At 43.7% G+C, this 27,208-nt stretch overlaps 1 protein-coding gene across 6 annotated transcripts in view; it reads left to right on the plus strand.

The window, feature by feature from the left end:
• Positions 1-27,208, plus strand: part of LOC121084905 (collagen alpha-1(XV) chain-like) — a 135,824-nt gene that overhangs the window by 97,415 nt on the left and 11,201 nt on the right. For all 6 annotated transcript variants that reach the window (XM_040586959.1, XM_040586961.1, XM_040586962.1 and 3 more), the window contains exons 27-35: positions 10,251-10,304; positions 10,385-10,444; positions 13,148-13,216; positions 13,580-13,621; positions 15,964-16,009; positions 18,215-18,304; positions 21,785-21,834; positions 23,623-23,733; positions 25,086-25,230. In XM_040586959.1, coding sequence (XP_040442893.1) covers positions 10,251-10,304; positions 10,385-10,444; positions 13,148-13,216; positions 13,580-13,621; positions 15,964-16,009; positions 18,215-18,304; positions 21,785-21,834; positions 23,623-23,733; positions 25,086-25,230 — 667 coding nt within the window. The remainder of the gene's footprint in view (positions 1-10,250; positions 10,305-10,384; positions 10,445-13,147; positions 13,217-13,579; positions 13,622-15,963; positions 16,010-18,214; positions 18,305-21,784; positions 21,835-23,622; positions 23,734-25,085; positions 25,231-27,208) is intronic.

The raw sequence follows: 27,208 nt of genomic DNA on the forward strand, positions 1-27,208 counted from the left end.
AAGTTTGTTTCACTTTGAGCAAAGGGTTGTACTAGATGATCTCTAAAGGTCCCTTCCTGTTGGAAGAAGGGCTCGCCGGAGTCAAGAAGACGCTCAATATGAGTTATGCATCTTGCCCAGCTTTATTAGTTTCTAACACTACTTATAGAGAACCGATACGCATGCATATTCGTAAAGCAGAAATATAATTGGTTAGTAGTCTCTCAACGCGCGCGGTTCTCACACCCCTAATTATCATGACTATAATAAGCATTCTATCCATGTAGCTAACTGTGTTGCTGTGCTTCAGCCTTGTAGTTTGTTACTCCCTATTTTCCCATACCGGTCCCTATCTTGCTTGGCCCTGCACCTGCTTTCCCAGCAGCTGTAGCTTGTTACAGCCACGGCCTGTTGGCACAACATAATTACTTGGTCTCAGGATTCAAGAACAGCTCAAGGCTACCTTTCTTGTTAACTTCAGCACAGCAACTTCAGCACAATTCTGGTTACAGGCCTGTTCTAATACCAGGCCTGGATTGTGCAATCTTCAGAGATTCTAAGGCCACGCTTCTGCAGCCATTCTTCTGCAATTCCCCCTTTTTTCTTTTGCACAAGCCAGGCCTGGTTGGTTATGTTAAAAACTACTCTCTTTAAACAAGAAAAAACACAGCTAAAAACTAAAAGCATTACAATAATGATTATAACAAAGCGTATTCCTTCCATCAATAACGTCTTTAACCAACCTGTTATGCCCAATCCTCTCAACCATTCATCAAAGGGATTAGCATCAACAAGAATATGATTCATGTTTCCCTGCAGTTGTGACAACTTCTTGTGGATAGATATGGAATGATCGGAAAGGTTCACACAACACATCCCTTCAAAATCCTCACAACCGTGTCCATGTGCTAATAACAAAAAATCTACTGCAGCTCTATTTTGTAATGTAGCATGCCTAACACTATCTACGTCAAGCGATAACGAACTTAAAATCTGTGATGTAAGATTAAATTGCTTCTCTCCCCAACACGCTAACCTTCGTATATTCTTAGCGTTTAATGCAGTCATTGCTCCTGGCATAAATATGGAGGCTAAGACATTTGTTGTTACAGACTGTAGATCGACTCGGTCATTGCATGTTTCATCAAAGGTGCGCAGTGCCCTCCGTGATCTATGAAATTGTGGAGTCATTTTCAATAAGTCTTTCATACGTGGAGCAAACAAAGTTCAACGCCCTAAATAACATGGTCTACCGACAGGATTCAAAGGAATCCCTGGCCATGCTCTGTCTCCACACATCAAAAAGACTCCCCGTGGCAACTGATAGCCCCCTGATACATTTACATGTAAGCCTCCAGCTTTCAGTTCACCCCCATTAGGTGAACCGGTTAAATTTTGAAACCTTGTATCAAACTCCCATTCACCCCGACCTGCTAGCCACAGTCGCCACGGTTCACCAAACCAAATTACTCCAGTGCCATTTAGAGGTTGAAGTGGTGGTACCGTGTCCTCGCATTCTGGCATTCCCGTTGCAGTCACGTTAATGTATTTAACGGGCGTAATGCTACCTAATAGGTCTAACTCCTGCAATGGCAAATGATATGGTCGATTCAAATTCTCAATAACCGTTTTCTGCCACGCTGCATTACGCATAGAAGGCCAAACAAATTGCCCATTCGCACTCATACATGTACCATTCTGATTGGAAGTCAGATCCACTGTTTTAACATTTAAAAAAACCATCAAAATTTGTTTCACTCTCTTGCAGGGGAATACAATTAAACAAGTTCTGAAGGGGTTGTCTGCTTGCTGCAAACGTAAACAAAAGTCTGTTACCCCCGTGATATTTGCCCATGTCACCCATATGTTTGTTCTAGGCAAGATGTCAAAAATACTTTGGCCAATGGGTAAAAAATTCATCAAGACCGTAATCCAAACCACCACTTAAACATGTTTAGTCCTACAATTTCCACCTTTTTTTTTTTTTTTTTTCATTCCACCCCACAACTCTGTGCTTTCACAGATTCTGATGATGTATACTGTCTCCAATCAGCATGGTATTACACTAGTCGTATGCTTTCTCTTATTTCATGCCCAGTTACTAATCAAACACATACACTCTTTACACCATTTACATTTAAGCTTTGGCTTACAGAACCGTTTTACCCCACATAGCATACATCAGCACTATACCCACGGGTTACATCCCTTACAACATAGACAGTTTATTCTGTCTGCTCGCTCTGAGTCTTCTCTTCTGTCTTCTGATCTTGACATACAGGTCGCACAAACTTGCTAGGGACCCATATAGGTCCTTTATCTGTGGAGATACAAAAATAACCTCTACCGATAAATAACACCGGATTAGGTCCTTCCCATACACTTCAAGCCATATTTTTATACAGAACATTCAAACCAGGAACTGTAGTTGTTTGGTTCCCTCGTGCTGTTTGGTGATGTATAACAACAGGTGGTCCCTCTCTATCCTCCGTAAGGGAGAGAGAGTTTAAGGTAAACAACACCTTAGTCAACCATTTAGTTACGTCTATGTCCTGCGATACTTTCTGTCTCTGAAGATAATCCTTCAGGGTACAGTTTGCCCTTTCAACAACTGCTTTCAGTTCTAAGGTTTGAAGGTTGTCCCGTGGTTCACCGGTGATCACGTGTTTCTGCCACTGATTATCGGATTGCCAAACACACGCAGCCTTCTTCATCTTTCATCCTGCATCTGTAAACACCGTTGGCCCGTCAGCTGGTCTTTTTGAGCATAACGGTCTCACAATCAGCTGATAATGTTCTAACATCTTCCAGAGAGGTCCTTTTGGCTGGTGGTTGTGTACAACACCTGTATAGCCCATCAAGGCTTCCTGTATGGCTGTTGGATGTCTCAGAAGCCATTCATAATCATCACCACGGACTGGAATACTGATATCTGCTGGTTCAGTCCCATCAGTTTCAACAATCCTGTCTCTTCTTTTTCTCACCAAGGCCGCTACTGCTTCAGGGCGACTTAAAATACGATGTATGGGTTGCAATGGCAAAAACAACCACTCTAAAATGATCGCCGTATTTTCCCCCTTTTTCTTTTGCCATTGCAAAATAAGGGCAAAAGGTGAAGTGGCAACATTACAAACCAAAAAAGATAACGGATGATTTGCCATTTGGTGACCACACCAGCCAGTCTGAATCTTGTGGGACACAACTTTCAGGGCAGCCCGCTGTTCTGGTGAACAAGTTTGAGGACTGTTGGCTTCGGTGCCATGCAACTAGAATCGGAACGGTTGCAAATCATTATTACTGAGTCTCTTTGTGTGTCATCAGGGTGTAAGGGAATCGTGAAAAAGACAGAACAGTCTTTCAAGTCCATCACAACAATTTGCCAAATCTGTGGGATCATCATAAAAGGTGGAAGAGCAGGTTGCAACACTCCTGTCACTAAAATCTGATCATTAACCTTCCATAAATCATGTCCCAGTTATGTGCATCAAGATTATTAATCAGTACTGGACAAGCTAATGAGCTGGTCACCTGCCATTCTCCCTCCAAAACAGCATCACGAGTAACAGCAGACCAACACTGTAGAATTGGATCTTTTCTCGAGTTCAGCATCGGTGGGGTAGTTGGGCTAACTGGAGGAATTACAGGTATTGAACTAGTAGGCAGGTTCATTTTAACTCGCTTTACCAGGTTTCTTAATTTATCTATTACCTCCTGTAAGGATTTCTCTGTATTGTTATCACAAGGTTTCTCCCTGCCTTCTTCCTCAAACCCGTCCGATGATGTTTCAGGACGAGGAAGAACTTTTGGTTTGTCCGCTGTCTTATCTAAAAGCTCCGGCACTGTCGAACACGCAGGGGCGGACATACCCTTCATAGGACGAGTATGCCCAACTCCGAAAAGTGTAACCAAGAGAGAAGGCTTAGGTGAATCACCCTTCTGCTCCGCCGGCTTTTCTACACATCTCTCCCCAATGCTTCTATGGCTGCCACTGCTACTTTTTTTTTTTTTTTTTTCTTTCATAATTTCCAGAGTGTTAACTATCGACTGCCACCCCAGAGGCAATTTCCCACTTCTCTCCATTCCACAATACTAAACAATAACGCAGGCTCAGGGATCTTATTCTTTTTTCGTGCCCAGCGAACTAAGGTCTCCACTTCTGTCTCTGTAACGCCCTCCCCTCTCTTAAGGAGAATGCCAGTTAACAGTTTAATTGCCGCGTCTAATTCCATCGCAGTCTTCTCAGAGCTCTCCCCTTTCACAGAAGGATATCAGCGCAGAGAAGCCCTGCCGCGATTTACTCGTCACGGCCTTCCGTAGTGCCCCCCCCCCCCCCCCCCCCCCCCCCCCAGAGAGGAATTTAGCATAGAGTCCTGCCGCGATTTACTCTACGCGGTCTTACCACCGGTGGGGGTGCGATCTGCAGCTCCACACCGAACTCTGGACTCCCCTTTTCGCCAGCAGCTGGGGGGATCCGTGGCGGTGGGTGGGCGGGGGAGCGGGGGGAGCCGCGGGGCAGGGCACGGCGCGCTGGCGGGGCGCGGGGAACTGTGCTGGTGTAAGAAGCAATCTGGCTAGCGAAGTACAGTCACTGGGTGTCATGATTTCAGAGTCAAACAAATAAGTCAACAAGTGTTTGACTGGTTCAGATTGTAATCCATATCGTGTAACGGCTTGTCGCAGCTGCTGCATAGATTTCCAATCAAAAGGTTTCCACACAGCGGCTGCTGAACCAGCAGGTAAAGCAGTAGTCTGCACCGGACAAGCAACAGCAGAAGCAGCTTCCCACCCTCCCTCCAATATAGCGTCTCTTACAACCCCAGACCAACGACTTTGGGGAGCAGCAGGGTGGAGGATAACACCTTCCTGGGTCAGGATCTGAACGTCACGACCGGCAGTAGGCAGATGGCATTCGTTCAATTGCTGCTGCAAGCGGTTTAGGGTCCGGTCAGAGGGTTTGGTTCGGGGACGGGGGATCGGGGCAGGTGCATGTGGTTCATTTTCTTTATCAGACTCCGCATTCTCATTCAGAGGCGCACTCAGACCCGCCATAGTACCCTCGTCCTCATCTAACGGGGGGGCAGCTCTCGGTAGCTTTCAGGGTGGTGCAGAGCACCCAATGCGGCGGCACCCTCTGGAGATGGTGTCGGGTTTAACAGCTCGGTCGCAGATTTTTTAATGGGCACAATTGTGCCTTTTGCAGACGGAGCGCCGAGACCAAATAATCGGGTAGACTGCAACTTGGTTTCCCGACCGAGGAGGTCTGAGGCAACCACAGCCATTTTTTTCTCCACAACCAGGGATCGTAAATGGTTTATGACCTCCCGGCAGGCAGTCCCCAAGTCCTTGGCCGATTTACTGCCGCTAAGGATTGCATCACAAAGGGAATCCCCAACCTCTCACCACTCAGTCACACTAAACAGCAATTGCGGGTCTTTTAAGTGTCCATGTTCAGCCGCCCACCTACAGAGCTCATGGAGCTTCTTAGTGCTCACGCTAGCCTCTTGCTTAGCAAGAATATCAGTTAATAGCGTGAGTACCGCTTTCCTTTCCATTATCGAGGGAAAAACGGTCTTACCGGTGCAGGTCCATGCACGACGTCAATGCCAGATTCAGACGCCTTTACTCCTTACGGATGTCTTCCTGCTCGAACTCTTCAGAGTGACTCTCAACTTTGCAAAGCCCACCGTCGTGATGCAAAGGCAGAGTTTTTCCAGCAATTACCAGCTTTCCTGTCGTTCGGGTGCCAATTGTTGGAAGAAGGGCTCACCGGAGTCAAGAAGATGCTCAATATGAGTTATGCATCTTGCTCAACTTTATTAGTTTCTAACACTACTTATATAGAACCAATACACATGCATATTCATAAAGCAGAAATATAATTGGTTAGTAGTCTCTCAACGCGCGCGGTTCTCACACCCCTAATTATCATGACTAAAATAAGCATTCTATCCATGTAGCTAATTGTGTTGCTGTGCTTCAGCCTTGTAGTTTGTTACTCCCTATTTTCCCATACCAGTCCCTATCTTGCTTGGCCCTGCACCTGCTTCCCAGCAGCTGTAGCTTGTTACAGCCACAGCCTGTTGGCACAACATAATTACTTGGTCTCAGGATTCAAGAATAGCTCAAGGCTACCTTTCTTGTTAACTTCAGCACAGCAACTTCAGCACAATTCTGATTACAGGCCTATTCTAATACCAGGCCTGGATTGTGCAATCTTCAGAGATTCTAAAGCCGTGCTTCTGCAGCCATTCTTCTGCACCTTCCCATCTAAACTATTCTCTATTTCTATGATTTACATTGAAACAACTGACTACATCAGGCTCAATTTGTGTTGGTGCCAACAATTTGCAACTGCCTTGGATTCTGAGGAAGCTGCAAATCAGGCAGTAGAGTCAGACCATTTACCAAAATCAGGATTTAGATGCCTTCTTCCAGGTACCTTGCTTGATATTTTTGACTGGGTGTTGTATGAAAGCACAATAAATTAGTTCTGAAATAAGAACAGTTGCCCAGACTCAGTAGTGTCAGAGCAGAAATTAATTCCTTCTAGTCTAGTATTCCAAAGTTCAAGGATATTGAGTGTGTCTTTGCTTCTGCTTTTGATGTAGCCTGGTCTCTGTTGTGCCTAAGTGAATATTACTAGGTGATGTCATTTCTGCACACCAGGGTGTGTAGGAGATTTTGCCATCAGTTTCTGTGGTCTTTAAAAGAGCTAATTGGGTGTGCTGAGTAACTGCTTTCTTAATTACCATGTATCAGAATACCTTAAGGGGGATATCCTAACTTACCAGAAGGGGAGTTCCTTTTCTCCTCCTTGTATAACTGCAAGATGAGTCTATCCTTTCACTATGAAGTAGATTCATAGAATAATTTAGAATAGAAGTGAACTTCAGAGATCATCTAGTCCATACTACCACCCAAAGCAGGTCTGTTTAGCTCAGGGACTTGCCCAGAATTTCTTAGGATCAAAATTCCACAGCCTCTCTGGGCAGCACATCCCAGTATTTGACAACCTTCAGAGTAAAAAAGGTTTTCCTTATATCTATTTGGAATTTCTCATGTTCTAGCTTGTGTTTGTTGCCTCTCATCCTGTTGCTGTGCATTCTTCATGACGTGTCCTTTTTCTACCAGCCCCAAACTCTGTGTATACCTCTCCTTTTGTACTGCCATGAGATGCTTCATATAGTTCAGCATGCAGACAAGGCCATTGAGAGGAAGTTCTTGCCAGCACTGGTGCAAGTGATTACACTGCAGGAGAATTTGGCACACAGAACCTGTATCAAGACTTTGCTCAGCCAGTTCCTCTTCATAGTGCAGAACTCCAGTTTAATCATCGCTGCTAATGAGGATGATTCATTCTGGTGTTGTTCCATAGAAAAAAAATCCCTTTGTAGTCAGTGGGAGACCTGTGCAGCGAAAATACACGGACTTCAGAGAACATAACTTACCAAAGTTTTCATTATGATGGTTGCGTTCCACTTTGCACAAAGACTCTGGCCCAAGAACAGCTTTGAGGTAGCCAGGGACTCTGTTCCTCTGTGCTGTTAGGGTGCAATGAACTCATACACAAGTTTCTAGAACCAAAAAAACATTCCATTCTCATTGTTCCCCTCCTTTCCAAGACTTCAGCTGGACAGAAGAGAGCATCACAGGAGCTTGGAAGATGCTATAGAGAAGTAGTGGTCTGGCAGATGAGAGCCAGGGATAGTCAGAAGCTTAGTGCTATTAGCAAAAGCAGAAGAGACAGGCTGAATCCAGTCTCCTGCCACGGGGGTGATGAGGATCCTTTTTACCTGCTTGATGATGCTGTTCGCTGCCAGTGAAGCAGGCCATTGCACACTAGTGAATAGGAGCCCTTAGTAAGAACCACAGTGTCAGTCTACCCAAATCAACTCTCTGCTGTTGTAAATGAAATTTCCTTTTGTGGTGAGCAGTCTCCTGTGGCTTCCTTGCTTTCTTCTTGCACTTCTAGCTGTGACTGCTGCCTTCTGTCTCAAGGGAGCTGCTAACACCTGTCATGGGTGGGCTGGTACTTTGACAGAGAAACAGTAAAGGTGGCTCCAGCATGGTTGGCTCCTTGCATTGCTGAAGTTTGTTTAAAGTCCCAGCTAAAGCATGAGATCCAGACACTTCAATTTATTTAAACTAATAAAAAAATCTGTTTCTAATCATCTTCATTGCTCAGTAAAGCTCAGATTTGCATATTCTTTAAAGGCTCAAATACTGGAAAGTGAAATAGAAAAATACCCCACAACATTTTAACATTTTGGATTTCTTTTTTTTTTTTTTTTTTTTTTTCAAAACCCATTATTGGGCATGGTAACACAGAAGGGTGGGTTGAATCATTTTGAAAGCTTGGGGGCACAATATTCAAGTTCACATCTGTCAGAGTCCACCAGCAATCTGTTGCCTGCTTTTTAGACACAAGCATTAGCTTTGATTATGTGGGCAGGAATTACATTTAAACAGGAAATAAAATAGAAGTTTAATAAAGGTTCTACCATCTTCTAACAGTTTCAGCTACCGTTAGTGAGCTTTAAGCTCTGATTACAATGGTGAAGCATGAATCAATATGTTCACGTGTTAACCATTTCTGTATTTCATCTCTAATCCAGTCTTCGGTTTTAGCATGATAAAAACTACAATAAATAATCCATGAATTTCAGCTTGATGCTAAGATTATCACCTCATCATTATCAGATAAATTTGCCATGAATGTACACCACTTTTCATTGAAAAAGGATAAATATTTGCCTCTTTAAAAAGCAAAAAATGTTTTGTTAAATGAAAATTCTGTCAATATGGCAATAGTTTAATTCATAAATTAGAGTGGTAAGAGACAGGTATTTGAACCTATATGGTATTTCCATGTCAATGTTCTGCTGATCAGGTGAGATGCAAAACTCTGAGTATGTAAATCATTCAAGTATAAAACATCAGGATATTTCTTGCAAACTTTCTAGTTCTTCACTTGCCAGTGCTCCCTCCATGCCTTGAGCTGAAATGTAACATGGCAACAGAACTGGACTGTAAATAAAAACACTCAGTTCTGCTGCAGGCTTTCTTCCTTCTTAGTCTCCACTTTCCTTAGTAATCAAGAGCAAGTGAGTGGCAAGATGGGGATTTCCTCATGGTTTTGATTGTTTGCTAGCTATTCTTTGAAGTTGCAGTCACAATGTCAACAAATGTTTGTTACCGTTAAAGTGATGTGCCAAAATTGTGATGAGCAGTGCAATGGCTAGTGTCTTTCTTCCATCAGCATAGCTCTATGTTAATCACTATATTGTAGGTATGTAGGCAATAGAAAGTGTTACAGTAATAACACTGAAAGTACTGTGATTTCTCAGGATTAGACATGTCAATTGTCACCTATAAGTGGTATCTGTATGAGATCTATAGACAGAGATTATTTAACCAGTAATGCAAGGAGGGGTATCTCTTGCTTCACCAGACTAAAAAAAAGGAAATGAAACCAGAAAGGTTGACACATATGTAAAGAGCTTGTCTAGATTCTTGTGGTTTTGCTGAGTTTCGGGAAGCTGACAACAGATTAAAGTTTGTAGTATTCTCAGGTTTACTACTTTTTGTTGATCACTTGCTGACTGCCTAGGAGTTGCATGCTTGCAAATGCCCAGTCATAGATTATCCATAGTCCTGGACCACTTTTCCCAGGCAATCTGCCTGCCCTTTCTTTTTGCTGTCACTTGCATAGCTTTGTGAGCCTGATGGGTCAGTCATTCTTGTATAAAGAAGGATCTGTTCTGTTTCAACTGTCACCAGCCCTATAAATCCACATATGCAATCTGGTAAGAGGCATGTAGAAGCCTGGCACAGTATGAATTCTCAGGCTGATTCACAGACATTTCCTCATAGGGCCTGATTCAAAAATAATTAGAAAAACAAAGCAAACAAAAAGGAGATGCACAAAGCATACACCACTAGCTGCCTTTTTCCTACTGATTGATACACTTCATTTTACTTTGATACATGGCTCAGTTTCGAATTGCACACCCTACAAATGCCTAAGAATTCAGACTTCATTTCAGATCCCAGTCTTTTCCAAGCCAGAGGTGACTGTTACAGGCAGGCCTCAGCTTCTGAGATTGCTCAGCAGACCAAGTAGAGAGGACATTCTGTGCGTTCTCTGTAGACAAACACAGACTCATTTTTAACACAAATATAAAACTATGTATCTTATTCTAAATAATCAAAATGTATTTCAAAGATATGTTCCATATATTCTCCATAATTGCATTTTCTTTTTTGTCCAGGGACCAATAGGACCAACCGGACCTAAAGGAGAACTTGGTTTCCCAGGACGTCCAGTATGTATTATGCTCACAAGTGGTATAAAGACAGAGGAGCTTGCTCCTGACACATACTGCACTATTTCTACTTATTTCAGGGACGCCCAGGACTGAATGGACTGAGAGGTGTGAAAGGTGATCGAGGTGAAGCCTTTAACGTAAGTTCTTATGTTTTGCAATTAGCTGGAAAAAAAATCCTAATTAAAGTCTGATTTATGTGATCACTTTTAAAATGGTGACAGGACTAAAAACCTGAAATGGTCTAGAAATAATTGTATGTTTCTGCTGCTTTTCCTATCTGGTAACAATCATGGAAAAGTCAACTTCTGGGCCCATCTGGTTCTCGCAGCCCCACATGGCTGTGTCAGCTCCTGCGTGTAACCTCTCTATGTGTGATTCTCTGCTAGTGTAGCTGCTTCAAACAGCCAGCGGCCTGGGGTCACCAGTCCTTTCTGTACATCAAAGGCCACCTGATAGAGGCCATCAGTATGCCGCGCCCCCCCCCCCCCCCCCCCCCCCCCCCCCCCCCGATGCTGTGGCGGTACTGCCATAGGCTCTCAGCTGTCTAGCACCACACAGACAGCACCTCAGCACCTCACGCTGAAGTGGCATCTGATCCGCTAATGAGGAGACACCCACTGAGGCCGCCTGCTTCAGCACTGCACGGATGATAGCCTACCCGTGCCCACTGCAGCCTGTGACTGCGGCATGACAAGTGGTGACCCAGGCTCCTGGTGCGGCAGGCCTGTTCTTGTGAAGTGCTCTCATACAAGCGGTCCCACGAGGGTGGGCTGGGGCAGAGGCAGCAGTTCAAAACCCTGTGTGGCTGCTGCTGCCACCAGGGTTGAGCATCGTGCTGAGGGCCAGTGGGGAGCTGCCTGAGGGCCCAAGGTGGCCACAGAGGGAGGGGGTGCCCCAGCGACACCCTCACACGCGTTGAGGCCCTGCCAAGTGGCCACTGTGGCCCAGTGTGGCTGGGGCCTGGGGTGAGGGTGACCACAGGTGACACCGAGAGACCGCCATCCCCCTAACGGCTTGCAGCAATGAACTGCAGTTGTGGCCATGGCTCCCCCAGAGGAAACTGATACAGTTTCCCCTCGGCCAGAAGCCAGTGTCAGAAGGCATGTGGCGATGGACAGATGTATGGCTGCCAGGCCGCTGCAGGGAGCGCCTGAGCCTGTCGCTGCTGCCAGGGGTGGCGGGATGCTTGTGTGGCTGGAGGAGAAGTCTCCTCAGCTTGGTGGCAGAGCTGGAGGGGACATAGGAAGTCTAAGGAGTGCCAAGATTGCAAAGGAGAGAGAGGTCAGTGGGACTGCTCTCTGCCATCGCTGAGAGAAATGCACGGACCAGGACATCACTGGAGGCGGAGGGTGCTGGCCTGCTCACCTCCAAGCAGCTGGAGGGGACACAAGTGATGGGTAGGGGTGGAAACAGGCCCTGCTTGGGGCAGCAGGGCATCACCCCCGGCCGAGCCACCACCCCAGGTGCCCTGCCCTCAGGTGTGCGGCTCTGCAGCCTGACAGCCGGGAATATGGTGATGTGAACGAAGGCCTGGCCAGGCTGGAGGAGCTGCCCAGGGAGAGTCAGTCAACCCCACACATCATGAACAGCTCTGCTAAGAAAAAAAGAAAAGTGGGTGTCATCAGTGACTCCACGCTGAGAGGAATGCAGGGCTCGATATGCCAACGGGGCCCACCCCCCCAGGGCGGTCTGCTGCCTCCCTGGGACCTGTGCCAGGGGTGTTACTAGAAAAGTCTCTGCTCTGGTACAGCCCTCTGGTTAATGCCCATTGCTGGTCTTCCGGGTGGGCAGCAATGGTGTTCAAACAACAAGAAGAGTGAGGGCAATTGAGAGAGACCTCAGGGCCTTGGGGTGACTGGCTGAGGGATCAGGAGCACAAGCATTGCTCTCCTCTGTCCCACTGGTTGTAGGGAACGATGGCGCATGTGGTTGGAAGGTCACACCGATCAATATCTGTCTCGGGGCCTGGTGTCCCTGGCTGAATTTTGGGTTTTTTGACCATGGGTCAGTTTACATGGCAGCAGGCCTGCTGGCAACAGATGGAGTCACCTGTCCCAGAGTGGGAAAAGGGTCCTAGGTCAGGAGCTAGCAGGGCTCATTGAGAGAACTTTAAACTAGATTCAAAGCAGGAAGGGGATAAAACCAGGCTCGCTAGAGACGAGTCTGGGGCCAGCGTGCCAGTGTGTGAGGCGAGATTGATACCACAGCTGCAGTGCACCTACACAAGTGCCCGAAGTGTGGGCAACAAACAGAGGGAGCTGGAAGCCATCATGCAGCAGGAAAACTGTGACATAGTCGCTATCACAGACGCATGGTGGGATGCCTCGCGTGACTGGGGTGCTGCAAGGGATGGCTATAAAGTCTTCAGAAGGGATAGGCAAGGAAGGAGAGGCGGTGGGGTAACTCTACATGTTAGGGAGTGTTTCGACTGCCTAGAGCTTAACAATGGTAATAACAAGGTTGAATGTTTATGGGTAAGGGTCAGGGGAAGGCCAATACAGCAGATATCCTGGTCAGGTATGTTATAGAGCACCTAACCAGGATGAAGAGGCAGGTGAAATATTCTACAAGCAGCTGGGAGAAATCTTACCATCACTAGTCCTTGTTCTCATGAGGGACTTCACCTTACCAGATGTCCACTGGAAATATAACACAGTGGAAGCAGTCCAGAAGATTCCTAGAGTGTGTGAATGTTCAGTGTCCCCTCAAACCATTTAACACAAAACTTCTTGGTTAAATAAGACCCTCTGAGCCCCTTGGACTTCGTTCTGTAGGCTCAGTTGTATTGTATACGAAAAGATCTTTCTAGTATCTTCCTTCTTTTGCTTTCTGTTAAACAGGGCCATCCTGGCTTGCCTGGACCCCCAGGGCCCCCTGGACCTCCAGGACGTATAATTTATATCAAAGGAGTAAGTATAACTGGAGATCAGTTGCTGGTCTGCATCTGTAACAGAAATGTGCTGCTCTAGGAACAGTTTGCAAAAGGAAACATCAAAACTTGTTTCAAGCAACACAGTTTACAGTGTGTGACCTTGTTTGCATGCATAGGAAAAAATCTGTCAGCCAGAGCCACTGTCATGTAAGAGTTTTGTCCCTCACACACAGAGCAGGACATGCTGACAGACCTGTGAGAGTTCCTGGGCACCAAGCTGGGCTCTCTGCTCCCGAGGTGCCAGGCTTTGTCCCATCATGCCTAGCAGACCTATTTAGTGTGTTATCTGCTGTATTACACCTATCTTCATTAAAATAATTTCCCTTCCTGTTTTCAATAGACAGTTTTCCCAGTCTCTGCCAGACCTCATTGCAAGATGCCAGTAAGTCACACACAGAACCTGCTTTTAGCAAAATGCATGGCCATGACAGTACATAACCAAAGTAGCTGTATATGGAACCACGGTAGCTTTGCAGCTTATCTCCCCCTGCCTTCTGCTTTGCACCAGAGATGTGTTTTACCTAGTCTGTAAGATAACAGATTTTCAAGTGTTTATAGACCCAAAATTAGTCATATATAAAATATGTAACAGAACGAGAAACACTAGAACTTTTTGCTTAAAGCACTTTGATCACTTGGTTGTCCTAATACTTTTAACACCTTCTGTTTCCATAGTTACAAGTTGCTTTGGGGAGCTTAATGTCTATACATACATGTACACACATTTTCAGATGTATATAAAAAAACTGTCTCCATGTTGTTATGTTTTTAGCTGTTTTCAATTCTCCTGTCCAAAATAAGACTTGCTATGTGTTTCATTATGGCATGAAAGATGCGTCAGAAAAGAAAGGTCATGTTCTTTATCTGACCCTCAAATGACGTGTATTCTCATATAAGCATTTATTACCTCGGGAGTGGCAGCAGGTGAAGCTTTTCCCCTGCTTTCCAAAGGGAATGGCAAAGTCCCCATTACCTTCAAAGGACTTGCAATTTCACACTTAGTATCAAAAGAAGGGAGATGGACTTTGTATTTTCAGAGGATCCTGATGCAGGTTTTGTTTCATGTGTCATGGAAATTATACCCTACAATGAATGGCGAACAGAGTTCAGTCCTGGAAGTACTTTCCCTAGGGCTATATTGTGCTATTAAGTTGTGGGTTAGGTACTTGGAAAAGATCGTTTTTGGCAGCCACAGTCCTCCCCTTAATAGTGTGGTGTGCGGTATGGCTGCTCTACTTTTCTGTTAGACAGCATAGCTCAAAATAGTATTGTGCCCCCTCCTCCAATTTTCATCCCAGTTCTGTTTCACTTATTTTAGAGAAGCAGCTCTTGACTTACAGTATACTAAATGCATTGACAGTTATCATCACCCTAGCCTTACTGCTGAAGGAAGATGTATCCCAGCTTATGGATCTTTCTGTTAATTGATGATAAATAGACATTACTTTATGGTAATTTGACATTTCTGTGGTTTTGGCCTACGACCTACAGGCACCATCTTTTTACCTCTTTGAATTCTTCGCTTAAATCTTCCCATTACTACCATATAATTTTTGTATGTTATTCACATATGGATTAGTCAGCCTCACTTCTGAAACCTGACTGGACAAGGCCCTGGTGTAGCTAATCCTGCTTTGGACTAGACAATCTCCAGAGATGCCTTCCACCTTCAACTGACCTATGATTCTCTGTGGAATGATTCAAACAATACAAGCCTATTTTAGCTGCATTTCAGATAATAATAATAAAATGTCACTTTTCAAGAAGGTTACAAACTGAATAAAAGCAGTAACTTTTATGTGCACAAGTAATAGAAACCTGGACTTATAAACACCTCTTTGTGCATCTGAGTATGCTGGATAGATCTGTCCTACGTTTGTGAATAATCTCCTAAACCTATCCAAGTTTATAGATCAGAAGTCTGCTGTTCATGCCTACATAATTGAATATTGAGAAAGAGCTACAGACTGAACCCCACAAGTTTTCCTCATGTGAACTGAACTTCTGAAGTTAATGGAGCTATCCATGTGAGTAAGACTTATAAGAGCTAATACTACAGGACTAGCCAGATGCAGCACCTTCAATTATTTTTTTTTTTCATATCCTTGCTTAGGTTCATATAAATAGTACTAGCTAGTGCTAAAATCTGTCCTTTTCTGAGCACTGTGCCATATTTTAATTGCTGCAGTGTCCCTATTTTGAATATAGGCTGTAGAGGTAAGTAGGATGCCCACTGCTACAGGTGACTGGTGCCAGGACGGGAGTGACTGGAATAAATTCTGCCTCCCAATTGTGGTCTCAATGCACCTGGAGTATAGGTCAACATCAGGCAGTAGGCATAGCCATGGTCTGATGAAAAATGTACAAACACAGTCTGTTATCTTAGTCAAAAATCAAGTCCTGCTTTGAAATGCAGTGATGTAATTCAGAATTGTTCTTGGAGAATGAGTTTTCTGATGCTTGGCTGGCATGACTGAGAGCAGGATTTGCTGATGCCTCTAAAATGCGTGTTGTTACCCTCTTGCTGAAAGCATGTTGCATTACTAAAGAGAGCACAATCCTGAAAAAAAAGCTTGATCAGCTAATACTCAGACCTTGACAAACTGGAGCATTGTTATAACATTTACTAGCATGCAAAATCTCCAGGCTTTTCAGTCACACCAAGTAAGGCATTTCCATCAGTTATGTGTATGGATAGTTTGTAATAGATTTCTTTGTCTGTAGGTGAGCACTCCTTACCCTGGAAATCAAGAAGCTCTTAATGTCCATGGTGAGTAATTATTTTCTTGTACCTTGGTTTAAATAAGCTTTTGTTTTGTTTTGTTTTGTTTTCTTAGTTAAGCTTTTTGTGGTTTTTCTTGGCTATTGCGTAACTTGGTTTATGAGGAAAAAAGGAGGAAAACCAAAGTGGTCTTGTTTCTTCTTCTGGTGAAACTGTAAGATCACGTATTTACTCAGTCTTAACGTGTAGACCAAAGAACAAATGAGCCTATTAGTTGCACTTTAAAGACTAAGATTTATAACTTGTGGAGTGCAACACAGTTTCTGCAGGATCTAATCATACAAGTCCTCTGTCAGAGCAGAGGTGTCACACATGGCTGCGCTGAAGTATCACTCTCTGCTCTGGCAACGTTCCTAAGATGCAGATTCTGAAGTCCACCTGATACTGTATCCCAGCAAGCAACCAGGTGGTCTCATTCCTCCAGCATTTGACTGAAGTGTGAAAAACATTTCCCTTCTCTGAATGACTAATGTCAAAATACTCCCATCTTTTTGCTTGAAAGAAAATTACCAAAGGCAGGGTCAACACATACTGGCTGCTGGAGTCCCAGAGAATGTTGCTGAGGGAAAGAAACAAGTTACTAACAATTCTTTCTGTGAGGTGGGGTGAATTTTCTGGCAAGACAGAAGAAATGTTTCTCATCCCCTCCTTCACTAGAAAGGTGAGGCCTGTTGAAAAGAAAGTAATTTCTGGGGTTTGGGAGTAGCTAGGACAAAAACCTGACAGGCAGGCAAGGGAGGAAGTAAGAATAATGGAGGAGGATGAGAAACTCCACACATGAGGACCCGGGAGAAACAGACACAAGGATGGAGAAGTTTTGTTAGTTTTGATGGAAGGGGGGTTTCAGGGCAGTAAAGGGACAAATTTATGGTGTATAATGATGACCTGAGCTTTCCTTCTGAATCCCTACTGCTGCATGACTGACTCACCACTTATAAGTGAAAGCCAAAGCTTTGTGCTTGGCAAACTGTCCTCATTTCTTCAGGGCTATGCCCACAGAATTAAGCCCATAGAGCCTAGGCTGTCCAGTACTGCTCCTCAATTCAAAGACTCTCAATTGCTTGTCTCCCCCTGCACACAGGGATCCAAAAGATTTCTTTGTCCATATTTTTGTTTTTAACAAAGAATCCATGATCTATCAATAAATGCCCACAGACAGCCCAAATTTCTTGGTTCACTGGGTACCCAAGCAAGAAATTGTTTCTGTGCTTGCCCCTGTGACATTCAGAAATGTAATCAGATCAGGTTAGAAAAGAGCCACTGTTCTTAGTGATCCCTTGACTCCCAGCATAGACCATGACTGACTGCAGGGGCTGAAGATACCACAGACAGGGAACCATTAAATATTACTTCAAAATAGGTGTCTTCTGTCTGGTTGTCATTGCACTTCAACACCCTTCCTGCCCATAAGTCAGAATAGGACCACCTCACTTGCACTTGCAAAGGCATTTCTACCTAAAGTAAGTGGCTATAACATGTTGCCATGGCAAAATGAAGTTATTTTACATGAGTTTTGCAAAGATATTGGCAATTACTCCGTTAGAACAAGTAGAGAAATCAGGCCTAAGGAGCCTGAATACTCAGGGATTGTTTTACCCAGAGATTTTATAGGGTAAGGTTACCATAAAAGTTGGCTAATATCTGGAAAAATAGAAGATTTATCCAGATGTGGTTGGGTGCAGTACTACCCTTAGCTCACCTGGATGTAAAACTATGCTAAAAGCATTTCTGTTCTCAGAGATTTTTCTTCATTATTAATGTTTTTATGAGATGAAGAAACAATAAATGATAATATTTTTGACATTCACAGTTGTAGATATTATCATATATTGGTTTGTAGTCTGGAGGTAGTAGAAGATGTGGTATCAGACACGGAGCCATAACTCAAGAACGGTTTCTACACTCGCCCCAGTTCACAAATGGAGTGAGAACAGATTTGTTCAGAGGGTCTTAGGCTAGGTCATTAGGTGGGGGAGTGAAAGATTGACTTGTAAGAGAGAGATGGTCTTGCCCATGTTGGGGTTGATAAGTGAGGGCAATCGGGCAGCTTTTCAGAGTTCGAGGAGAGTGAGACAAGCATTTAAGGACTGGAGCCACATGCCCCTCATGTATGGAAAAGTCTGCTCTCACTTTTGGTGGTTTGGTTGTCGCTGCTATAGTCTCTGCTGTGAATTTGTGATGTTTTTATGGCAGGTGCTAAAGCAAATGGAGCTTCCTGGGCACTGCACAGTTCACCGGGCTTAAAAGGAGAAAAGGGAGACAGAGGAGCTCCAGGACCACCAGGTATACTAAATGTGATATGCCATTGACATATTGTAAAGGAATCCGTTTAACTTAAAAAGAGTACTTTGATACCCCTGCAGCCTTACCTGCTTAAAGACTTATACCTAGGTTCCTTGCTGAACTGACACACAGAACAACAAAGTTCATAATGTTATCAAAAATGTCTTCTGAAAAGGAGTACCTGTACTGCACATTTGTGAGTATTATGAATGTGTTAAGAATAAGATAAGAATAGAATAGATACTGAAATGTAACTGGCTGGTCAGAAATTTTTGAAATCTTAGAAAGGCATCATGTCCACTTCCTGAGATACCATTTTGCTGTCAATCTTTTTCAACCAATTGGGCTAAAATCCAGTGCTGCCTATTTCAGGGTAACACACCTCTGTATTTTAACTTCAAGGCAGTACTTTGCTGGTGACAGTCCTGCTTCCAGCAGGAGGTAGAACTAGATGATCTCCATTTCAACCAGCTTTTTAATATTCTACGCTTTATTTGTGAAACTCATAAAAAGTCTGTGTGAACTAAAAATATCAATTCACTGGTTGTAGGAGCATCATAACAGATGCTTCTCACCAAAGTTTTACTTTTCTGTATCAAAAAGTTGATACACATTGCTAATTCTTACACATTCAAAAATAGTTACAGAAACAAGCATCTATTTGAAAATATTGCTGTTCCAAACTTTTCCTTTTCTATACATTTTTTTAAGAGTCTCATATACTGAGATAAGGCTTTGGTCAGTGCCAGAAATAATTTGAAACAGAAGAAGCAGTATATCAAATTAATGTTGCTATGCCATATTTATAATCTTTTTCTTCTAATGTGTTGATAATGAATACAAAACTACATCTATATGGATATTTCTGTCTTTGTTCCAAAGACATAGTCCTGTTCACTGAAGATGATATTTTGGTTATTTTTAATAGGACATCTGTTTGTTCTAATAAATCTGTTTCTTGTATTGCCCTAATTAATTTTTATTCTGACCAATATCCAATGCCTTAAAATAAGTGGTTAGTGCTTCCTAGTCATCAATAAACTTGTAAAAAGAAGCTAGAACCATTCCTAAACAGAAATTAAGAAAATTCTCTCTTCTGTACTGGCTTATCCCTCATGAACATGTCTGTTCTCTCCCAGGTTCTGCATTTAATGCAAGCAATGTTCATAGTCCTGTCCCACAGCCCCTTCCCTGCTCCATCAGCTATAATAATGTGCATGCCCACAAATGTATACTGCAGCACTGAGACAAGAGGAGCCACCCCACACTCTTCCACTGGACCAGTACATAATTTGGTTATTCGTATGCTTTTGCGATGTTGTGTGGTAATACCAGTTACATTTCTCATCACAGAGGTCGTATGTTAATGCAGCAGGCATATGAATCTTCCACATGAGTCTTTCACTACCTAGAAGGGTATCTTTAGGGCCTGCTTCCAAAAGCAGTACAGTACTGAGAGGGTCTTCAGCCAACCTGTTGGCTAATACACACCCTGCTGCTCCAGCTCCAACAATGACGTAATTATAAGAATTTGCCTTTGAGATGATGTATGTGAAATTTTTGAATTGTTTTTCATTGATGCCCAATATATTCTTTAATATGTTCTTTAAACAGTTCCTGTTACTTTGTGCATCTGATTCACAGGATAGCAACATTTAACTCTTTTTATTAAGTATGACATCTTTACTGATGGTATCACTCTTGTAGAATTTCTAACAAAAATCCAGTGTTTTACCCACTAACAAAACATTGTCTTCCCCGATCTGAAAGCAGCGTCTGAAAGAAAGGTCACCAAAGCTCTGTGACTTTGATGGTTGAGTGGGCATGATTTTGCCATTGATTAAGGAAGTGCAAAGTCCTGTTAGTCTGTTTCAGCAAAACCCAAAAACAAACTGAAATGAAATGTTCTGGTCTACCAGCAGAAGCTACACAACAAAGTATGTTTCTTGCTGGCTAGTGTTAAGGTCCCTAAAGGTCCTGTCAAGAACTGCCTGCCAGCCTTCCACTGAATGTCTACAGAAGGGGACTGAGCTAGGTTTGCCTATGGAGAAGCCATGGCAGGCAAACTTCACTGGCTGTGTACAGCAGTGAGCTAAACTGACTCAGGACACTGAGGACAATTGTTCTGCGGTTTAATTGTTCCCATGTTTCCTGGCCTGGATTCAGCCTACAACTAGTAACACTTTCCCAGAGCCAGGGGGGTCTGGGGGGCAGTTTAAGCCAGCGACGGGTGCAGTAGGCTGTATAGGTAAGTCTCTCATGCTTTGGGAGTGAGGACATCTAGCTGTATGGATAGAAGCTGTGCTGCTTTGCCTGGGGCTGAGGAACTGGGCTAATGCAGTTTAGCTGCCAGTATAGGTAGAACTTAGTGGTTTCCTACCACAGATTTTTAACTTCCATTTTGAGTGGTGACTTCCCTTTATCTCATGCACCTTGCCTAGGCCTAGTCTGTTTGCTGGTCATCCTATAAAGACCTAAGATATTGGCCAGGGTAGAGATTACTAAGCAACGCCTGAGAAGGACACCATTCCATTCCACCTGTCTGTTCCCCATCCCTTCATGTGGACCAGGCAAATCACTGCAGCAAGCTCTAATTGTCAGGGTTTGAATAAAATCAAAACAGCTGCCATAGTGGGAATACATTTCTGTCCAAGAGTACAGACATATACAATGCTTACTTGACTTAATTGTACCTAAGAGAGCATGCTGAGATTGGGTCCTGTGGCTGTCATAGCCTTGGACCCAAAGATCTCAAAAATTAATCAGAACACATTTGAAGAAAATGCATTGAGCCATTATAGGCAGCTGTAAAATAGACTTTTTTCCAAGCGTATGCCAAACAAAGAATATTTTAAGACTTTTTAGACTTTTTGTCCTGGTTTAACACCTTTGGCTGACCACCATTGTCAGACAACATAACACAGGTGGTATAACCACTGATACTGGTATTGGGGTTTGTTGCAGAAAATTGTCGAGGGACAATTATTCTGTCATCAGCAGCACAGTAACAGTCTCTTGTCAGTTATGGTACTGTCCTCGCATGAAAGGTAACACAAATACTGATTGGTCACCCCACTGCTGGCAAAACATACGGGAAGATTTTCTTTTGCCTTAGTTTCCATCAAAGGGGTTAATGTGGACGCTTCTTTTTCACCCTCTGCCCAGATGCTCATGTTGTTGTTCTTGTTTTTCCAGAAAACTGGGACTTTTTAATCTTTGAGCCTTCTTTGCTTTCATATTTGTCTGAAACTCACAATCAGATTCAGAAATTATTAAGGTGGAGGAGTGACAGACAAGACAGGGCACATAAGCCTCGCTTTGTTAGGAAACCAAACTAAAAATATCTGTTAAAAGGTTAATGTTATTACTGTGAATAATTTTTCTTAAAACTCCTAAAACAGTAATATCCAAAGCAGTGCTTTTAAAAAGAGAAATTACAGTTAATTATTGTCATTTATTGTATTTTCTTCCATTTTTCAGGTCCACTTCTGCCTCCACCATATTTCAGCCACTTTATTAATAGCATAAAGGTAATTTTATCCCATTTGTGTTTGAATTCGGTTAAGCCTTTTCTAAAGTGTACTTTCATATAAATTAAGCATAAAACAGCACAGCATGGTGAAATAGACAAAACAGGTAAGAGCATCAGCAGTTACAAATCATATTAATTTCTTAAAGTCCAGCTACATAGACAAGTTTATTACAAGTATAGAGATAGTAGATGTTAGTAGTACATAAAGAAAAAAAAACTTTATTACTGAGACTTTTTACCTTCCCCGTGGTATTAAAGTAAGTCATAATTCACTGTTACCTAACGTAAGTTGATACAAATTATCTGCCATAAATGCTTTTGTTTCCCTTCAGCTCAGGTAAGAAACATCCATTACCTAAAGGGCTTCTATAAAAAATGTAGCAACAATTAACACATGGGGCGGTGGTGGTGTCAGTTCTGTGTAATACTATTTATCTTTTAAACACACTGAATAAAATGAAGTAATGGAAGCTACTTTTCCTGGAATCTCGGGCAAGAAAGTATACCCACACCTTGATGTGTTTGGTCTTTCTCTGTTCCATTATTCTCCTGACTGCTTCAGGTGACAAAAATGAATACCAATACAATATCATTTTAAATATTCTTAAGTGAACAACACTCTTTTTCAGTAGAAGATCTGAAAAAAATGAGTTATGTTACCGTGTAATGATGCCAGCAGAAGCAGTGTACTGTCAGTTTCCTTGAAGGACTCAGTGCCGTCTGGATTTCAGATTTTGTTTCTGCTTGGCTGAGTGCACCTAAGTTACTCCTGTGCCCGTGAATGCATGACAGAGCTTATACGGCTTCTGTGATCTTATAGAGCAGTGGCTATAGCTTTACAGCTTTAGCTACAAAGAACTCATTTTTCATCTAGTCCTTCATCTCTGCAAAATGGCATGCCTTACAGAAAGCTTTATAGTCCTGTTTAGTGGGAGACTAAAAAGAAAAGTCAGAGGAGGGGCTATACATAGCCATCTCTACTGGCTTTCTGCAGCTACCTGCCGTTCTTGTTTTATCCTTTGCCTCTTCTATTCACATGTTTATTTCTCAGAAAGTGAAACAAAGTAGACCAAAAAAGTTGAAGGGAAAACCCCAGGCAAACAGAAGGAAATAAAGTGAGGTGGAACCTACAATTGCTGTGGCTCATTTTGCACAGAGAGACAATGAGAGTATTTATCAATTCTTACCTATCACTGTTCCCCAAGCTAACTGATAATCAACAATGGACAGAAGACATGCAGTTACTGTTCCCCAAGCTAACTGATAATCAACAATGGACAGAAGACATGCAGTTCAAAGCATCTGCAGTTCTGTGTGGTGTCTCTTCTGTTATCCTGGTACACACCCCCGCCTGTCTGTTTTGTCCAATGCACCGTAATCTTCACTGAGCTGCATACTTTTAAATATCTGTCCATTTCATGACAATCTTGCTTTGCTTTTTCCTTGTTGATGGAGAAAAGCAGAAAGCCAGGCTTTCATGCTTCTTCTGACTTTCTCTTTTCCTCCAGCTACAGCACAGAGCAAGGTTTTGCTGGGTAGAATAGCAGGAAACAGCAAGAGGCATTTTCTCTGCCTCCACCTCCCCCAGCCCCTGCCCTAAGACACCCTTGATAGAGAGAGCATTCCTTTCTATCCCTTATCACTGAAGAAGGAAGTGATGCCCAAAAGATTTTAAGCAGTGGCTTTTCTTTATTAAGCTCAGAGATTTCATATAACTTTAAAACATCAGTGCATGGAGTTCTGATCTCACTTCAGCTCAATGTTTTAAAATACATTTTCTTTAAAGGGTGAAAAAGGAGACAATGGAGTCACTGGTGTAAAAGGAGAAAAAGGAGAACCAAATGGAGGTTTTTTTCTGACAGGACCCCCTGGACCACCTGGAAGACCAGGATTAGTTGTAAGTCACACAAATTGTAGTATAGGAATAGCTGTGGGTACCCATTGTTTTAATTTAGAAGGCACTAAAAAGGCAAACATCAAGCTGATGCTAAGATCTATATAAAACCTCATGCTAACCATTAGGTGAATATGAAACAGTTGTGTTAGGCATAAACACAGACACTTCACTGTTGTGCACAAAATTGATTTACTATGAAAAATTGATGTAATGTTATGCTCAGCTGTCTTAATACAGCTACATCAGTATGTAGATTTGTGCTATTATATCATTGGAAATGAAGGCAGTACACATAACTTGTGACACTACTACTTACATGCCCATAAATGCCAAAATAGGCTATATAAAGTTAGAGGCTGATTTGAAAATTATTGACCATCTAAATAATTAATCGTATTTTATATTTCAGTAATCCAAAAACATGAATGAAAAGTCCAGTGTGTACCTGTCTGGAACATTCATATAAAATTCAGCCACTGTCTAATCTTTACCTAGTTGTTTTACCTTCTAGTAATTGCCACCACAGCTGCTTTGGAATGAAATGCACTAATTTTTTGGAAACTAGTTTATCCCTGGGATCTGGCAACAAATGTGTGCATTGCAATACTCTGTTGTCATATTCTGTGCTGAGAAACATGAATGGGTGGGTCACAGCTGAGGGAAAAGTGTCAGATTAGCAAACCCACCTTCAAAAATCTCCCTGGCACTATTCCACGTTGCTGAGAATTTAGAATCTCCCCATTTAGAAACTGTTACACTGGCAAGAAGGAGTTGGATGGTGCAGCTGAACTATCCTAGTCTGGGGTTCAAAAACTGTTCCATGTATGCAGGCCATCTTGAGCAAAGGGTTCCTCATTCAGGCTCAGGACACACTGCTAAACCAGAAATGTGGAGAGTTGGAGCCTTTTTGATCTGGAAGACTGGCATCTGGAGAGCTTAAGGGGTAGGAGCTGACATTTGATCACAGGAGGGAAAACCAACACTTGTCATGAGACATACACCCTGCATGGACACACTTTATGTTAAAGCTTTCCACCTTCTGACAAATTCTTATAAGCACATCAAAGCAAGTAGTTTTAGCACAAGCAAAGTTGGGATCCAGGACTTTGAGAGTACCGTTGAGAGTTTTGCAAGTATCAGCTACTCAGGAATAGGTGCAAGAACTTTCAAAAAGCTTTCTGAAATTTAAATTCTTGAATCTAGTTTAGTACATGGTCAAGTTTTTAATTTTCCATTAATATGCATGCCCCTCTGGTGCAGTAGCAGACCTTCAGAAAATGTTGCCACCAGAGATGAAGACTCTGCAGCAGTGAAACTGATACATTCAAAGAAGTACTTTTAATCACTGATAGGGACCAAAAGGGGATGCAGTTGTTGGACCCAGAGGACCACCGGGGTTACCTGGCCTACCTGGCTTACCAGGTTATGGAAAAATTGGACCTCCTGGCCCACCTGGCCCACCAGGCCCACCAGGCCCCCCTGCAATATATGGCTTAGGTGAGAGGATGTGATTTTGCTTTTCACTGAATATGCAAGTGTTTCAGCATGTGCTTATAGCCCCACACACACTGCCACTGCCCTCCTGCCGCTTCCACCTGTTCTTCCATCTGCCCACCCACCCTGCACACCTCAGGCACGTTGCTCCGCTCTCCCCTCCTGCCCTCTACCAATTTCTCCTAGGTGGTGAGTTGGAACTGGGAGCACAAAAGGGACAATTTCTCTGCAAAAATGTTTTCACTGTCTAGTGCCATGGGTGCACTATTGCGTGAAGAATCTTACTGCAGCTGTGGCTGGGAGGAAGTCTATGCAACAGGTTGCCTTAAGTGATTTATAAAGCTATCAAATTGAGCAGTTGCCTAAATTGTGGGCCAAGATGCTCTTCTTGTGGTGAATGGAACTACATCCAACTGGTAGCCAGTCACAAGTGGTGTTCCCCAGGGCTCAGCATTGGGACCAGTCCTATTTAATACCCTTATTGATAATTGGGATGAGGGGATCGAGTACACCCTCAGCAAGCTGCAGATGGCACCAAGCTGGGGGGAGTGCTGATCTGCTGGAGGTCAGGAAGGCTCTGCAGAGGGCTCTGGAGAGGCTCATGAGTGGGACAAAGCCCATTTGTATGGGGTTCAACAAGGCTCAGTGCTGGGTCCTGCCCGGGGGTCACACCAGCCCCCGGCAGCTGCGGGCTGGGGGCAGGAGGCTGGGAAGGGCCCAGTGGGAAAGGTCTTGGGAGGCTGGTCAAAGCCACTTAACATGAGCCCCCAGCATGCCCAGGTGGCCAAGGAGGCCAGTGGCGCCCTGGCTGGTGTCCGAAGCGGCGTGGCCAGCAGGGCCGTGGCAGTGCCCGTCCCCCCGCACCGGGCCCTGTCGGGGCCGCCCCTGGAGCCCTGGGCTCAGCTCTGGGCCCCTCGCTGCCAGAGGGACGCTGAGGGGCTGGAGCGTGTCTAGAGCCGGGCAGGGGCTGGGGAAGGGGCTGGGGCACAGGCTGAGGGGGGAGGCAGGGGGAACTGGAGAGGACGGGGCTTGGGGGGGGGGGACCCGATCACTTGCCACAACTGCCTGAAAGGAGGTTTTAGTGAGGTGGGGGTTGGTCTCTTTTTCCCAAGTAAGAAGTGATAGGGTAAGAGGAAATGGCCTCAAGTTGTGCCAGGAGAGTTTTAGATTGGATATTGCGGAAAATTTCTTCACCAAAAGGGTTGTCAAGCGTTAGAACAGGCTGCCCAGGGAGGTGGCGGTGTCACCATCCCTGGGGGTGTTTAAAAAACATGTAGATGTGGTGCTTAGAGACATGGTTTAGTGATGGACCTGGAATTGCTGGGTTAACAGTTGGACTTGATCTTAAAGGTCTTTTCCAATCTGAATGGTTCTGTGATTCTATGATATAAAGGCAGTACCCACAGTAGATTTTAGGCCTAGAATGAAACTGCTAGAGAACTGCTTCTAAAAACTAGTTGTTATGCAAATGACAGATAGAAACAAAACTTTGGGAGGGTTGGTTACTGTACCTCTAAATATTTTCAACTTACTGGATTAGAAAAGGAGTAGAATGTGCCACAGATAGTCACATGAGGGGAGGAACCCTGCAAACCAGGTAGCACTGGAGCTTCAGGTGTATTATCTCAAACTTGCATCAAAAGGAATAGGTGGCTATAAAACAAGTGTCACAGTTAAAGACAGTCATGCTTTTGACTCCTCTTGGGTTACAGGACCTCTAGTGACAAGCGTCATACTGTTAATGTCCACCCCTTAGACTGGGCTCTGGTGGATGGGGTCCTGGGCCCCTCTACTCAGCAGGCCTGCCTGAGTGAGTGACTGGGACTCCTCCTTCTGGGAACTGTGACCAGCACGGGAATCCAGCCAGGGAAAGCATTCCTTACTCGCAGCTGAAGATGACGTACTAACAGAAAGGGAGTTGTTAGCCGAATAGCAAGGCTATCATGCAAATCTGTACTGCTTAAAATTTGGGCAGGTCTAG

Source organism: Falco naumanni, chromosome 3 (genome assembly GCF_017639655.2).
Source record: "Falco naumanni isolate bFalNau1 chromosome 3, bFalNau1.pat, whole genome shotgun sequence".
NCBI classification, from domain to species: Eukaryota; Metazoa; Chordata; class Aves; order Falconiformes; family Falconidae; genus Falco; species Falco naumanni.